Source organism: Rutilus rutilus, assembly GCF_951802725.1.
Source record: "Rutilus rutilus genome assembly, chromosome: 17".
NCBI classification, from domain to species: domain Eukaryota; kingdom Metazoa; phylum Chordata; class Actinopteri; order Cypriniformes; family Leuciscidae; genus Rutilus; species Rutilus rutilus.
Window position 1 is genome coordinate 32,677,375 of NC_140230.1, and position 14,234 is coordinate 32,691,608.

General features: G+C 36.9%; 2 protein-coding genes across 3 annotated transcripts; one reads left to right on the forward strand and one right to left on the reverse strand.

Annotated features, from left to right (window-relative positions):
* Window positions 1-76: 76 nt before the first annotated feature.
* LOC311276034 (uncharacterized protein) lies at window positions 77-9,447 on the reverse strand. Its single transcript, XM_084385460.1, has 12 exons — window positions 8,850-9,447; window positions 8,107-8,246; window positions 7,819-7,994; window positions 7,575-7,735; window positions 6,887-7,027; window positions 6,091-6,212; window positions 5,835-6,003; window positions 5,590-5,735; window positions 3,082-3,206; window positions 2,774-2,900; window positions 2,519-2,652; window positions 77-804 (listed from the first exon to the last, which is right to left on the reverse strand). The coding sequence occupies exons 1-12, from the start codon at window positions 9,311-9,313 to the stop codon at window positions 685-687; spliced, it is 2,025 nt and encodes a 674-aa protein (XP_084241586.1). The 5' UTR covers window positions 9,314-9,447; the 3' UTR covers window positions 77-684.
* A 948-nt stretch (window positions 9,448-10,395) lies between these two features.
* Window positions 10,396-11,924, forward strand: LOC311306827 (uncharacterized protein). Of its 2 annotated transcripts, XM_084435408.1 has the most exons (5): window positions 10,396-10,931; window positions 11,094-11,193; window positions 11,299-11,322; window positions 11,536-11,592; window positions 11,665-11,924. In XM_084435408.1, the coding sequence occupies exons 1-5, from the start codon at window positions 10,821-10,823 to the stop codon at window positions 11,673-11,675; spliced, it is 303 nt and encodes a 100-aa protein (XP_084291534.1). In that variant the 5' UTR covers window positions 10,396-10,820; the 3' UTR covers window positions 11,676-11,924. The 2 variants fall into 2 exon arrangements, with proteins under 2 accessions (XP_084291534.1, XP_084291533.1); XM_084435407.1 differs by having other exon boundaries at window positions 11,536-11,924.
* Window positions 11,925-14,234: the final 2,310 nt, after the last annotated feature.

Here is a 14,234-nt window from a genome sequence, read left to right on the forward strand (position 1 = left end):
GCCTACATAGGCAACTCACTAAGTTTTGCACAAGCCAGGATAGAAACACAAATAAATTGACTCAGTGAGACTGATGTGTGTCTCTCAAGACAAACAATTTATTTGAAAAATATCGGTAACACTTCACAATCAGGTCTCATTTGTTAACATGAACGATTGTTGCAGTATTTATTAATATTTGTTAATGTCAGTTAATAAAAATCCAGCTGTTCATTGTTTGTTCATGTTAGTTAACTAATGTTAACAAACTTGGATTTTAAAAATGTATTAGTAAATGTTGAATTTTAATAAATGCTGTAGAGGTCTTGTTAATTCTTAGTTCATGTTAACAAAAGTAGTTAACAAATGAAACCTTATTGTAAAGTGTTACCAAAATATCTCTCAATTTATGTGTTTTTTTTTTTAAATCCCATCCAGAGTGTCTAATCTCAGTAGTCAACTGTAGTACAAGTTTGATATTTTTTAATAATGTCAGATTGCACATACAGTATAACCAAAATTAACTTTTTGGTAAAAAAAAAAAAAAAAAAAAAAAAAAGAGCAGCATGAGGAAATACTAAATTTAACATGAATCATTAAAACAAAAATGATACTGAATGAAGGAAAATGAATAATCAATGCTGTCAAAAATGTAAAAGATTCAAGTAAAAAAAAAAAAAAGAATTTATTTGCAGATCTGTAAAATCATTTATAAAACACTAGATAGGAGTACATAATAATGTACCCCGGGTCAGTCTTTGGATTTGGGTTACGTCCCTCATAGAGTCCAAAGTAAAGGATAGAATTGGTTCCACTCATGTCCAGCTGTGAGAGGAACAAAATGCTTTTAAATCATTAACACATCATGCATCACATAAATCATTAGAACAGCCTAACCTATTTTATAGTTTTTATTTTAACTGACTACGTTTACATGCACCCTAATAATGTGACTACAATGACATTTAGGCAATATAATTTACCTGATCAAATTGATGTGATTAAGCTCATAACCGAAACCATAATTACTAATAGTAGTAAAATATGTGGTATATGCTGATTTTAATCACAATAAACAGGCATGTGAACACTTTAATCGTAACTATTCCACTCTGACCAAAGTGTGCATGTGCTTGTGACATACATGGATGATGTTGTCATGTGCTTATAAACATGGCGGTAAAGAAGGCATCACATTTTTGGGGTGCTGAAGAAACTGAGATTATGTTGACAACGCTGTGCAACATTAATATGACGTAGTATATTGATGGAGGAAAACATTAAAATGGAGACACATCACCGAAAAACATTCAATAGTCGATATGTTTTGCACTTGACGCAAGTAGATTAAAGAAGTGGCCAGTAACACTTGTATGATACTTCATTATCTGTGCTGTGCATTGGGGGTATGTGAATAATAGAGGTACAAATAACCACAATTCTTTGTGTTTTCTCATGTCATGTAAAATCTTACTCTGATTAAAGGATTAGTTCACTTTCAAAAAAAAATTTGTTGATAATTTACTCACCCCGATGTCATCCAAGATATCCACGTCTTTCTTTCTTCAGTCGAAAAGAAAATAAGGTTTTTGAGGAAAACATTCCAGGATTTTTCTACACAGAATGGACTTCAATGACAAGCAACTATTCCAAAGTTCAAAGAAGGTTCAAATGTCCGTCTCAATGCAGCCTCAAAGTCTCGACACGATCCCAGTCGAGAAGGGTCTTATCTAGCGAAACGATCTGTCATTTAAAAAAAAAAAATAATAATTATTATTATAATTATATATATATATATATATATATATATATATATACTTTTTAACCACAAATGCCCGTATTGTACCATCTCTGAGATGCGCCACGTATTACGTCATCATGTTGGAAAGGTCATGAAAAAAAAAAAAAAAACCTTAAAACAAAGATGTCAGACAATTTTGAAGTTTGAGGAGAAAATGAGATGACATTTTTCGCCCTTCCCTACCTTGTTGACCCGGAGTACACAGACAAATAACTTAGATAGATGACGTGACGCGTGACCTTTCCAACGTGATGACGCAATGCGTGGCGCATCTCAGAGATGGTACACGACGAGCATTTGTGCTTAAAGAGGTTTTTTTTTTTTTTTTTTTTTTAAATGGCCGATCATTTCGCTAGATAAGACCCTTACTTCTCGACTGGGATCGTGTCGAGACTTTGAAGCTGCATTGAGACGGACATTTGAACCTTCTTTGAACATTGGAATAGTTGGTTGCCATTGAAGTCCATTCTGTGTAGAAAAATCCTGGAATGTTTTCCTCAAAAACCTTAATTTCTTTTCGACTGAAGAAAGAAAGACATGGATATCTTGGATGACATCGGGGTGAGTAAATTATCAACAGAATTTTTTTTGAAAGTGAACTAATCCTTTAAGTCTTTACTCTGATTAAATCAATAAAATAATCACATTATTGGTGCACATGTAAACATAGTCATTGTTGTTTCGAGACCTCATCATATTTCATGTTTCTGCATTCTGTTCTGCTCCAATTTATTGTACCTGGGAAGTGATGTCGGTCCTCCACGGATCCACCTGGAGCCCGTCGCACCAGCCTCCGCGGCCGTACAACCAGGTACCATGTTCATTGGGCACTCCCCCTTCAGGTACCCGCATGGCACAGCCCAGGGGTGATCCTACCCAGAAATGCACATCTGTTTACTCACTGGCACAGTGTGAGCACATCACTGTAATTCATGTGATAAAATGTTATCAAGTGTCACACTCCAACCATCCTGTCATTCTGGTCCTACTAACCAGCTGACTCAAATATGAGTGTGTTATTGATGGCTCTGTTGATCAGGAAGTGGTGTGATGTCACACAAAATTCCCCGCAGAAGTTCTCGTCAGATCCGTGAGCCGTGATAACGGCGTATAACTCCACCTGCCATTCCAGCACACACACAAAAATACATTCAATTCATGGAAACGTTTTACTTTTAATTTTACATATAATATTTATAATATTATATATTATTATTATTAAAAAATGTTTTTTGTTGGTATTATTATTATTATTACTATTATAAATAATAATAATAATAATAATAATAATAATTGATCACCTTCTTTGTTGAAGCTGGAAGACTGAACTTGATCTCTTGGTATCTGCTGTTATAGTCTTTGTCAAACGTCCCACCAGAGAAGAGCGACGTTACCTTGAAAGGGTACAATCTCTCCGAGTAATTACCTGTGAAGACAATCGCAGATGGTGTCAATATTAATAATCACAGATGTCCTCATCCCTCTGCAAACTACTTAACTAGGTTTATTACTACAGTAACTGAAGTTGTAACATTGATGTATTTTGGGAAACAGCCAAGCCCCTAAATGCAGCTTCCAAGAATATTGTATTTATGATTTCCTGCAAGTGCACTACGATAATGACCTTTAAATACATTTAAATACTTATAAGCTTATTTAAGATGACTGTATAAACTACAAGTGTGCAGGAAGCTGGAGTAACAGACTGCGCTGAAGTTCTCTGTAAGATACATGGTTCCTTTGAGGATGACTTGATAGAACATGTGTGGGTGAGCAACAGCTTTTACAGCTGCATACAATACATTTTGTATTCGAGATGTTCTTTCCAGGGAAATATTGGGTCAGGGTGTGTATGCAAATATTTCATCTTATGTCCTGGAGAAGATTTCCACTTCAAAGAAGGTGGAGCCTCAGAGCCACACCCACCTATTACATCATCGCCAGGGACCAATTGTAGCTCAATGGTAATAACCAGCCAGAGCGGTAATTTTTTTTAACAGAAAGTTCACTTTGGTTAACTGTTTCAAACTCCCGAAATGAACTTCGTTTTTGCCTGATTTTGTTCGAAATGATATCACATCACTTCGTTCTTCGATTTTTCTTGCAGCATATTGTGCCTTTATGCTCACCAAGGCTGCATTTATTCGATAAAAAAAAAAAGAAAAAGAAAAAAAAAAAAGAGGAAAAACAGTCATATTTACAAAAATTTGTTCTCTGTTTGAATTTTACAATGTAATTTATTCCTATGTTTCAGAGCTGAATTTTCAGCATCATTACTCCAGTCTTCAGTGTCACATGATCCTTCAGAAATCATTCTAATATGCTGATTTGCTGCTCAAGAAACATTTCTTATTATTATCAATGTTAAAAACAGTTGTGCTGCTTCATATTTTTGAGGAAACCATGATATATTTTTGTCAGGATTCTTTGATGAATAGAAAGTTCAAAAGAACAGCATTTATTTGAAATAGAAATCCTTTGTAACTTTATAAATGTCTTTACTGTCACTTTGATTTAAACGTACAGTATGGAATTTTTCGCCGCTAGGGGTACTTTTTACAATAACAAAGGCGTAGTTTGATGATGCAACATTTGCTAAGAATTATGGATCTTGTCGTCAACATCAAGCCGACCGATCTAATATTGTTTATGGATGACTGAATACATCGATGCTTTTATCATGACTGTGATATGAAGCAGGTCGGGATTGCTAAGAGACAGCTATCAGCTCCACACGCGACGCGAGTCCCGCAGATATAAAAGGAATATGGACATTTCATTTTAACGAACCTCAAGCAAGTGCAGAATTACTACTCACAGGTCAGTTTATTAGACAAATTAAACTTGTGAGGTAACGCAGCGCTGTTTCACTTGGTCTAATATTACACTATCACACTAAACTGCATTTGAATGTGTTGAAATTTATGTGTTAGTTTGTCTGTATGAGACTAGCAGTAAGCTAGATCAACATTAGAATAACATACAGATCATATTCTAACATTTTATCATTGTTGAACTATATAACATTGATTAGTTTTATGTAAATGTGCTCACCTGTTTAATAAAGTACATGTAGGAGTGGTCGAAGTCTCGGACGTGGAGCTCTCGTTTATATACTGTCTATGGGAGCTCTCGGCATCTCGAAAACACCGCGCTGATATTGATTCTCGTTTTAGTTCTCCTTTTTTATCCAAAGTCTGCTTGCCATGGTCCATAATGTTTGAATGAAGCAACAACAGCGTGCAAATAGACATTGCGAACTACACAGTTGTCTGCGTCTGTCGCTTTGGTTACTATCAGAGGGCTCTGGTTCATAGCTCTGGTTGCTATGGCAGTACGAGCGGAAACCAGGAACAACGCGGATATGACGCCATTGACGGCGACAAAACGGAAATAAAGAAACGGGGCGTGTCTTCAAATTAAATTACAAATTTCTCCTGGTTTGAAAGTTGTTGGAAACAGTCGGGATAATGTAAGTACACAACTAAAAAATATATATAACATAGATATAGTGATTTTTGCTATTTTTAAAGCAAAAAAGTTACATATTGTGCCTTTAATGAGCTCATGCTGAATAAAATATTTATTTCCTTTAAAAACTTTGAACAACAGCATATACTGTTCACAATGAGAACAGAAAAAATATTGCATCACTTTGTGTTTGTGAAGCGTTAGTGGAACATGTTTATAGTTAATGTGATTAACTGACTTTACACATCCACCAAACACCAAAACACCAGTTGATTTAAAGACCTTGCACAAAGTTGCCACACTGAATGCTTTTATGACCTGTAGGACAATGTTCTGACCTGTCTGGTTGCTGTGACTAAAGCGTAGATTGAGAGACGTCATCCATGGCATCGCCCATGGCGCAGTCTTCATGCTGAAGGAGCACTTATTGTTATTTAGCAGGGGAATCAAAGGGGACACATCCGTCAGCCAATGACCTGTGCCTCTGTAAAGATAGTCACAAACATTTTCAAATAGTCGCAGAAATTCAAAAATGGTCCAAAATGATGGTGTCGAAAGAATAGCAACGATTCAGTTCAAGTACCTGCGGAAGGCCGTTATCCAGCGCCCGAGCTCCAGGTTGCAGTAGGGGCTGGTGTGATCGCAGCATATATACAGCTGTACAGTGTGATCCCAGTGAGCACATGTCTCGTCCCTGCGGCCGGGACAGGACAGGGAAGCGTCCAGCTCCAGAACATCATAATTTAAAATCTCTATAAAGAAAAACAGGAGAAAATTCTGATGTCGAGTTTTGAATGGCAGGCCTGCATTGGTAGATGCTACTAATGTGAAGCTCAAACCTTTAGGAAGATCCACCACTGCCTGAGCGCCCGTCTCTCCCTGCATCAGATGACGCTCAAACACAGGTACTATAAAGGCAGGCTGACTTAGCTGCTCCTGCAAAGCCTCTTTGAATGTGAACCTACAGGATCACATAAATGTGAGCTTGATTTTAAGACAGGCCAATACTTAGGAGATACTTCAACGATTAGCATTAAGCTTTGTTTCAGTAGAAACCTGGTAGTATTTTCGAATGACCGTGCTTCCCTCCCCATGTCCCCCTGAGACGAGAGATTTCTGTATGGTGTAATTTTCTGGAAAAAAACCTCGGATGACGCAAAAATCATAATTTAGCGTCATCGGAGGCTTTTTTGGCCAGAGGTGAGAGACTACAGCCAGTAGGAGGAGCTCGTTACGCATGTTTTCAACCCGCCCATAGGGGGATCTCACGATAAAACGCCGTCTTTTCAGTTTCGAGTCGACTAGTAGCCTAGTTGTGTCATTTCTTCCGATACTGCCCTCTGTAACCGGTAGGCGTGGCTTGGGAGTGGCCTCATAGGGCAGCAAAGCAAGTGCATTCTGGGAGTTGTTGTCTTTCATCCACATGAGCCAAAAATACATTTTCTGGCTTTTCTCAGTCTAGAAGGCACCAACTTCTAAAATAATTTCACATTTCTACTACATAAATGACCCAATTTAAATACACAATCATCTTTCCAGCGGTGAAATATCCCTTTAGCAAAGTTAAAATTATCAGCATCGCCCAATAACATATATTTGACAATGGATATAAATATTTCGCCCAACAGATCTTACCACTGAGCCTGCCAGGCCATGAATCTAAAGGTTGGGTAGAGAAACCAGCCCATCTCAGACAGCGCCCCCTTCTGGTCGATCCCAAAGAAGAAGTTTGGTGAAGGTGTGATCTGGAACGTTACATTCACAGGACGCCCCTTTCTATTGCAAACAATCCACATCATTTAAAAAAAAAAAAATTGACACAATTAAGGCATAGTAGTGGCTGCAAATTCACACAGATATTTTCAAATGTATAACACTTTTCAACTATTTTTACACTTAGGTTAACCTGGGTTAAAGGCACAGAAACTTTAGCACACTGTTTGGTTGCAGTATCTAAAAAAAAATACTTAAAAATACTTTAACATGATGGCACATGAATTAACTGCGTGAAGAATAAACAATGTTATTTATTGTGGAAGTACATTACAGCATTTCCAATATGCAAATAAGAACCAGTGTTATTTAATTTTATTTCAGCTTAATTTAAACGATCAACACTGAGATTAACCCTGAGATTACAAATGTACAGAGTGAAATATCAAAATCTGAGTACCAGGAGTTAATTACAAACCCAGAATAAAGTGATTAAAAAAAATATGGAATTTAAAAATTCATGATTATGTTAACCCAGCGGTAAAAGAAGAACAAACAATCCATCTCTCTCACTATGTGCCCAGTTATGACCTATAAACTATTTGCTCACCGTAGGGCTTGCATGACAGAGGGTTCAATATGAACCATAGATGCAGGTATGTTGAGCGAGGTGGAACATTCGTCTCCGGAGCAGTTCATGTCCTGTATGGGATTCCCGGGCAAGGCATACACCAGCACCCCAGTAGCATTGGATTCGGCCATGTTTTTTATCTTAAACATTCAAAAAAATTGTTAATCGGGCCGTATCTTGTGTCTTGAACAAACATCCATGTTGCCTTGCTCATGTAGCTCACCTTTTTGAAAAAAGAGCAGCCACCCTCAGACACCCATGCGACAGCACCTTTGACAGACGTCACAGGTTCACAACCATCCCCTGCATCCAGCAATCTGTATGGATCTGCACCCCAGCGACCATTCAGCCAGTCATATCGGGCATTCAGACGCTTGGCGATCAGCGGTATGCTCCAGTCTGCAATTCCAGAATGTATCAGTAATCTAATGAATATTTAAGAAATGATGCCCCCAGGATGACAACATAGTACAACCAAGCCATGTGATCCCATCAAGACATCCACACTCACCTGGAGAGGAGAAAAGCACCTGAGCGAGGCCACAGTTGTGACCACCGCACCCCCATGAGTACAGAACTCTGGGTATCCAGTTTCCCAGCGCGAACACGGGCGTGGGAGAGAAATGCAGTCTGGACAAGATCTCTTTTCCTCTAACAAAAGAAAAAAAGGTGTCTTAATGTTCATTTATTAATACCTTAAATGGCCATTTTTGCTTACTGTAGTCGTACAGTGTTACAGTCATGGTGTCAGATGGTAATACCGTGGTACTTTGATATGCCCTGGATATATCCTTTTCCAAACTAATAACGAATACCACAGTATTACCATGATGTCCTAAAATCATATTAAAACCTAGTACTTTTTGGAAGGAAAGAAGGAAGGATGAAAGGATTGAAAGAAAAATGGAAGGATGGATGGAAATTTGAATGGAAGGAAGGAAGGGTGGATGGATGGATGGATGGAAGGAATTAAGAAAGGAAGGATGGATGGATTAATAAATGATTAAATAATCATTTTATAGTCATCAAATAGTCTGTCTGTTTGTAGAAATCTATCTATTGAATGTTTACATATTCGCATACTATATTTAAATGGTTCTCCAAAGTAATGTAAAGAATGCCACACTATTTCCAAAATCATCAAATCTGGTACTTTTTGAAATAAGTAAATAAATACTGCACATGTACAGTGATAGTATCAGATGGTAATATAACGGTCCTCTGAAACTGAACTGTGTGTGTGCGTGTCAGTACCTGTGTGCAGCGGCTATGTACACCTGTTCCCTCATCCAGAGCGAGTCCTGCACTGCAGTCTCATCCAGGGACAGGAGCAGGACCTCGGTGTTGGACGGCAGATACTCCAGTAGGTCCGACAGAGACTCGCTCCACGTCCACAGACACTCCAAAAACGCGGATTTATTAGTGAACGCGTGCACGATGAGCGCGCGCCTCGACTCATTCTGGGGATTGTAAATAAACACTCCATCCAGAGTTTGAACCTGGAAGGCAGGAGCAGGATCACCAGGTTCAAACCCCCCGAGACCTTCACTGGACCTTCCCCTGGATCTAGTGTTACCCGTATTCTGCTCTACAGAGTCAATGTGCTCCAGATTATCAAACGATTTCGCATTTCTCGGAGGAGTCGTTGCATTTACGCGAAACGCAACGAATAAATATAACAGATAAACATAAATCAGCAGTAATCGACAATGATACATGATTCTCAATTCTAAACGGGCATTTCTTTGTTCATAAACACGTACGTGAACTATTAAGCTGTTCGTTACAGTGCCCGGTTCTGAAACTGTTTATCTATACATTGTTTCACTTTTATTCAAGTTCTTCCTCATATGGATAAACGCGGGGGCGTGACCTACGGAGGCCTGTCAGGTTAGAGTGACACCTTCAAATGGCCAATAAGAGACGAGACGTAGCAGATTACTATGCAGAATAATAATCATACGTTCAAATACTGGAGTGAAAAGAACAGCAACGACTAATTCATTTCATTTAATCGGACATCCATTTCAGAGATTATTATGTTATTTCCTTTTATTTTTATTAATTACGTTATCTTACTATTATTTAGGCCTATATATTATTATAGTATTTATAAAAAATATATATATTTTCAATTTTCAATTTAATTTGAGTTTAAGTTTAAGTAGTTTTGTGCTTTTGTCATTTTTATTCGTTTTATTTATTTTAGCATTAATTTATTTTTTATTTAAGTTGTAGTTTTAATAATTTTAGTACTTCAACTTCAACTTATATAAATTAGTTCCAGTTCTAGTTTTTCATCTAATATTTCTATTTATAATTTTAGTTAACAACAGCAATCCCTTTTACATTTCATCATACAGATTGTTTTCCCATCATATCACATATGGTTATTTTTGAAATCATACTTTTCCTTTTTCTTGCTTATTGTGCAGCATGCACATTCAAATGTAATTATTAATGTAATTAATTAATAAATAAGCACATTACATTAATAAATGTATCATTATTACTGAATAATCATCTAATTGTTAAGAAATAAAATAGATTAAATATTGCTAATTCATATTAGTGAATATTATATTAAAATGTTAATCAACAAATGAAAAAGAAAAAGTTTTCAAGTTGATGAAGAATCCTATAAAATGATCAACTAGAACAAGATATATAAATACATATAAAATATTTGTTTAGAATAGAATAGAATGGAATGTTCTATTATATATTTGACAATGTTCATGCAGTTCATGTCAGTTCAGACACTGATTTACAGAAATCAATCACAGCCACATCAGAATGAGTGAGTGGACAAAACCATGAAGTGTCATGAAGTAAAGTTACTGTCTAATTCTGAGACTCCTTCAAATTAATCAAGCATCTCAAAGGATCTGAACCAGGAGTCGATCAGAGGTCAAATGCAGAATCATTAGAATAATAGCTGAAATCGATGGTGGATGAATCTCACAGGGATAATCCAGTGAAGCAGCAATTTTCTTTTAATTGCCACCTGATTCATCATGTGCCCATTTCACCAGCCCTATTTAAACAGAGCTCCTGACCATCTGAGTGAAGGGATCATCACAGGCAATGCTCAGGTTATTCAGTTCCAGTCTGAATTTATTGGGTCTCTGTTGTCAGCCTAAGAGTTTGGCATCAGACGAGTGATTGTTGTCTGGTCACTGGTAATCCGTCAACTGAACTGAACTGCAACAACATCAGCGCATCATGAAGATCCTGCTGCTGATTCTTCTGCTGTTGTCTGCTTTGACAGATATTTTGTGCCAGAACTTCAGTCCTGATGAGGAGAACTGGATGAATGACAGGTACCAGGACGAGGTTAGTGATTTCACTCTTGCATCGTTGTTAGTTATGGAATATAGAAGTGATATCATTTGCACAGAAATGTAATATTCAATTATATTAATATATGATTATTTAACAACAGTAATGAAAGATTATCAGTTGGTTGCATTATATATGTAACTGTATCATCTGAAGGTAAATTTGCTGGAGTCGGAGATACAGACACTGTTGGAAAAGGTCAGCCGAACTCCTGTACTACAACAGGTTTACGGTCTAATGGGGAAAAGATCATCTGGTAAATATATGTATGTTTATATATATGTGTGTGTGTGTGTGTGTCTATCTATCTATATATTAAATCAATATTATTAAATAATTATGGTTTGCTTTCTCTTCACAGCAAAATCACAGATAACACGGAGACGTAAGTAGGCTGGATTTTGGCGAGTTTTCCTAATCAAATTCCTCAGAACTGCTTAGTTTTATTTTTTGCGCTTATGAGCATGTCCTATAATCTGTGCATTTAAGTGAATGTGATTTTTTTTTTTTTTTTAAGAAAAAGTGACTGCTCGTGCTGAATCGTGTATGAATAAAATCTGATCATGTGTTTTCTGATCATCACACAAATGACTTCCAGGGCAGAAATTCCAGACTTTTGTGGGTCTGATGGGGAAACGGAATGTGGTTGAACCAGGTGAGTCTGTTTTTTTTATTTCTTTTTTTGCATAACCTTTCACTATAAATTCTGACATCTATTTTCTTCTAGGATCCTTCTAGTAAAAAAGCCAAACGCTGTGACTTTGAAGCTTTAAACATGCAACCACTTTTGGCCCAAAAATCATCAGGCTGAAACATCTTCTGAAATAAAAATAAATAATAAATAAAAACCAGGTAATTAGTTGAGACATTGCGTTTGTTTTATGATATACTGTATACAGTACTTAAGCCATACCTAAAAATGTCTGTGTATGATGATGTATGAGTAATGTATTAGTAAACATTTCCAATCAATAAATGTAGTCTTAACCAAAAAGAATGAGGATGCATTTGTTAATGAGTCGACATCGCCACCTAGTGATTTCTGAAGGATCATGTGACGCTGAAGACTGGAGTAATAATGCTGAAAATTCAGCTGACATCACAGGAATAAATTACATTTTAAAATATTACTGTTTTTACTGTATTTTTCATCAAATAAAAACAGCCTTGGTGAGCAGAAGAGACTTCTGTCAAAAACATATTCCAAACCTTTGACTGGTACTGTAATACAAAATATATATATAATGAGAAATAAAATAAATATATTTTGCTGATAAACCAGGTCACCATATTGTAGCCTAGTATAAAAGAGCATGACGTAATAAAAGCTGGATTGAAGATGATTATTATCAGACAACTTCAAGCCTAAATCACATTTTCAAGGGCCCCATCTTGTGGTATTCCTCTGAAACTGCCTTTTGCATACGTTTTTTAAGTACCTCGATGTTAAAGAATTTGCTCCATATAGTTAATCTCTCTCTCTCTTGACTAATCCAACTTTCACGGGTCAGAATTCCAGATTTACTGAACTAACCTATTTAATCTCAAAAGAATAAAAACACGCTCTGAAACCCCGACTCATATGCAACACCTGCAGGATTTACTGTTTGCTGGTGTGACCACAGCCTGCGTGTGCTTGCAAAACCGCAAGTTATTATTGGTGTATATTTTGCACACTGGAGCGTTCACTTACTTCATCTAACATGCTGGCAGAGAATGCACAAGTTAAAAGGAACGGAAATATTCCGCACGCTCTGAATGAATTGCTTGTTGAACCTGTCAACACAATTAAAGACAAGTTCATTGTTGATCGCCTAATAAGGCCCCCTGTGTTTAAAGTTCAAATGGCTTAAATCATTCTGCTGAGACAGTAAATCAGTTCCACATCAAAGTTTATTTGCATTTTGAAATCAAACTTTTAGTCCTAGCAGTGACGTCATCTATACGGTACATTAGTTTAGGCTACTAGTTTGAAAATAATAGCAGCAGATGTCAGACCATGAATACAATGGCTGCATCCGATATTACAGTATAGGCGAAAAACAGTATGTGACAAAAAGGTATGTCCCAATTCACAGTACTCAAGAGTACGGATGACCTGGTTCCGGCGTAACACTGAAATGTGCATACGATGGACACTTTACTATCCATGAGGCCAAGAAGAGAGGATTTATGAATGGCAGTGAAGCGACGCAACTGAATGGGTAGATAGCATATAATGACAACATGGCAGATGTAGTATGCTATGTCCAGATTACATAGCCTACACACATACTATCTAGAACATACTTTTTAGCGACTGTGAAGTAATTAGCCTACTTATTAAAAATAAGTACCTACTCAAGACAGTATGCAATTTTGGATGCTGCCAATCACTATGTAACATAATTGCATATTACTTTTGACCAGTAGGTGGCGCTGACACCAAATGAATCTGGTGTGGTGTTTGTGACAATTACACACATCAAGTTTGGTGTCAATCATGGTGTCAATATGTAAAATCTTTCCAGAGATACCAACCCAATCTCACGGAAATTTGTATGTATTGTAATAAGATGGCTAATTCATAAAATTGTTCAAAAACCTCGTCAGGAAGGACCATCCCTAACCCCGCCCCCCAAACCTACCCATCACTGGGGTCTAGACAAATCTACGAATAAGCCCCCTCATAAAATTCATACGAATTTGCTGTGAGATTGCTTTGGAGATACAGTCTCAGATGCAGTTTGTTTTTTTGCCATCAAATTCGTTGATGGGGTATACGAAAATTGTTTTGTCTATCAACATAAAATCCATAACTTTTTGTCGGCATGTTTTGATGATGATCTGTCTCGAATTTGGTGAAAATCGGACAAACGGCCTAGAAGCGTGAAAAACTAGTTTTATGTAAGAAAATCAAAATGGCGGACAGGATTGGTGTCTGTTCTCGGCATGACCCATCTATTAAAACCAGATTTCTGTGGTCAACGTGCTCATTATGTTAGTTTGACAAAGGTTTTCTATGACTTACTTGACTAATTAGGCTTAAGGTTTTTCCAGGATTATCAAGAAAATCTGTTTTTCTGTCGATCTGTATCAGCTCAAGAAATCACTCTGAATGCCTTAGCAACAGCAACCACATTAAAAAATGCATTGGCAATTTTTTTTAGCAGCTCCCTATAGAACACTGGAACCCCATAACAACCATCCCAGATAACAAAAAATATGGTTTAAGAACATTTTGCTGATGTTCCTATTAAGTTTTAGAAAAAAAACATCTCTTTTTTTTTTTTTTTGGTATGTGAGCGTTAGAAAGAA

Excerpts from the sequence above, each read along its gene's own strand:
- LOC311276034 (XM_084385460.1), bottom strand. The coding sequence starts at position 9,313 with ATGTATCATTGTCGATTACTGCTGATTTATGTTTATCTGTTATATTTA. Across the intron at positions 6,004-6,090 it reads AGTGGTGGATCTTCCTAAAG|AGATTTTAAATTATGATGTT; the intron begins GTTTGAGCTTCA and ends TTTTCTTTATAG. Across the intron at positions 2,653-2,773 it reads ACTCATATTTGAGTCAGCTG|GATCACCCCTGGGCTGTGCC; the intron begins GTTAGTAGGACC and ends ATTTCTGGGTAG.
- LOC311306827 (XM_084435407.1), top strand. The coding sequence starts at position 10,821 with ATGAAGATCCTGCTGCTGATTCTTCTGCTGTTGTCTGCTTTGACAGAT. Across the intron at positions 11,194-11,298 it reads AATGGGGAAAAGATCATCTG|CAAAATCACAGATAACACGG; the intron begins GTAAATATATGT and ends TTCTCTTCACAG. Across the intron at positions 11,323-11,535 it reads ATCACAGATAACACGGAGAC|GGCAGAAATTCCAGACTTTT; the intron begins GTAAGTAGGCTG and ends AATGACTTCCAG.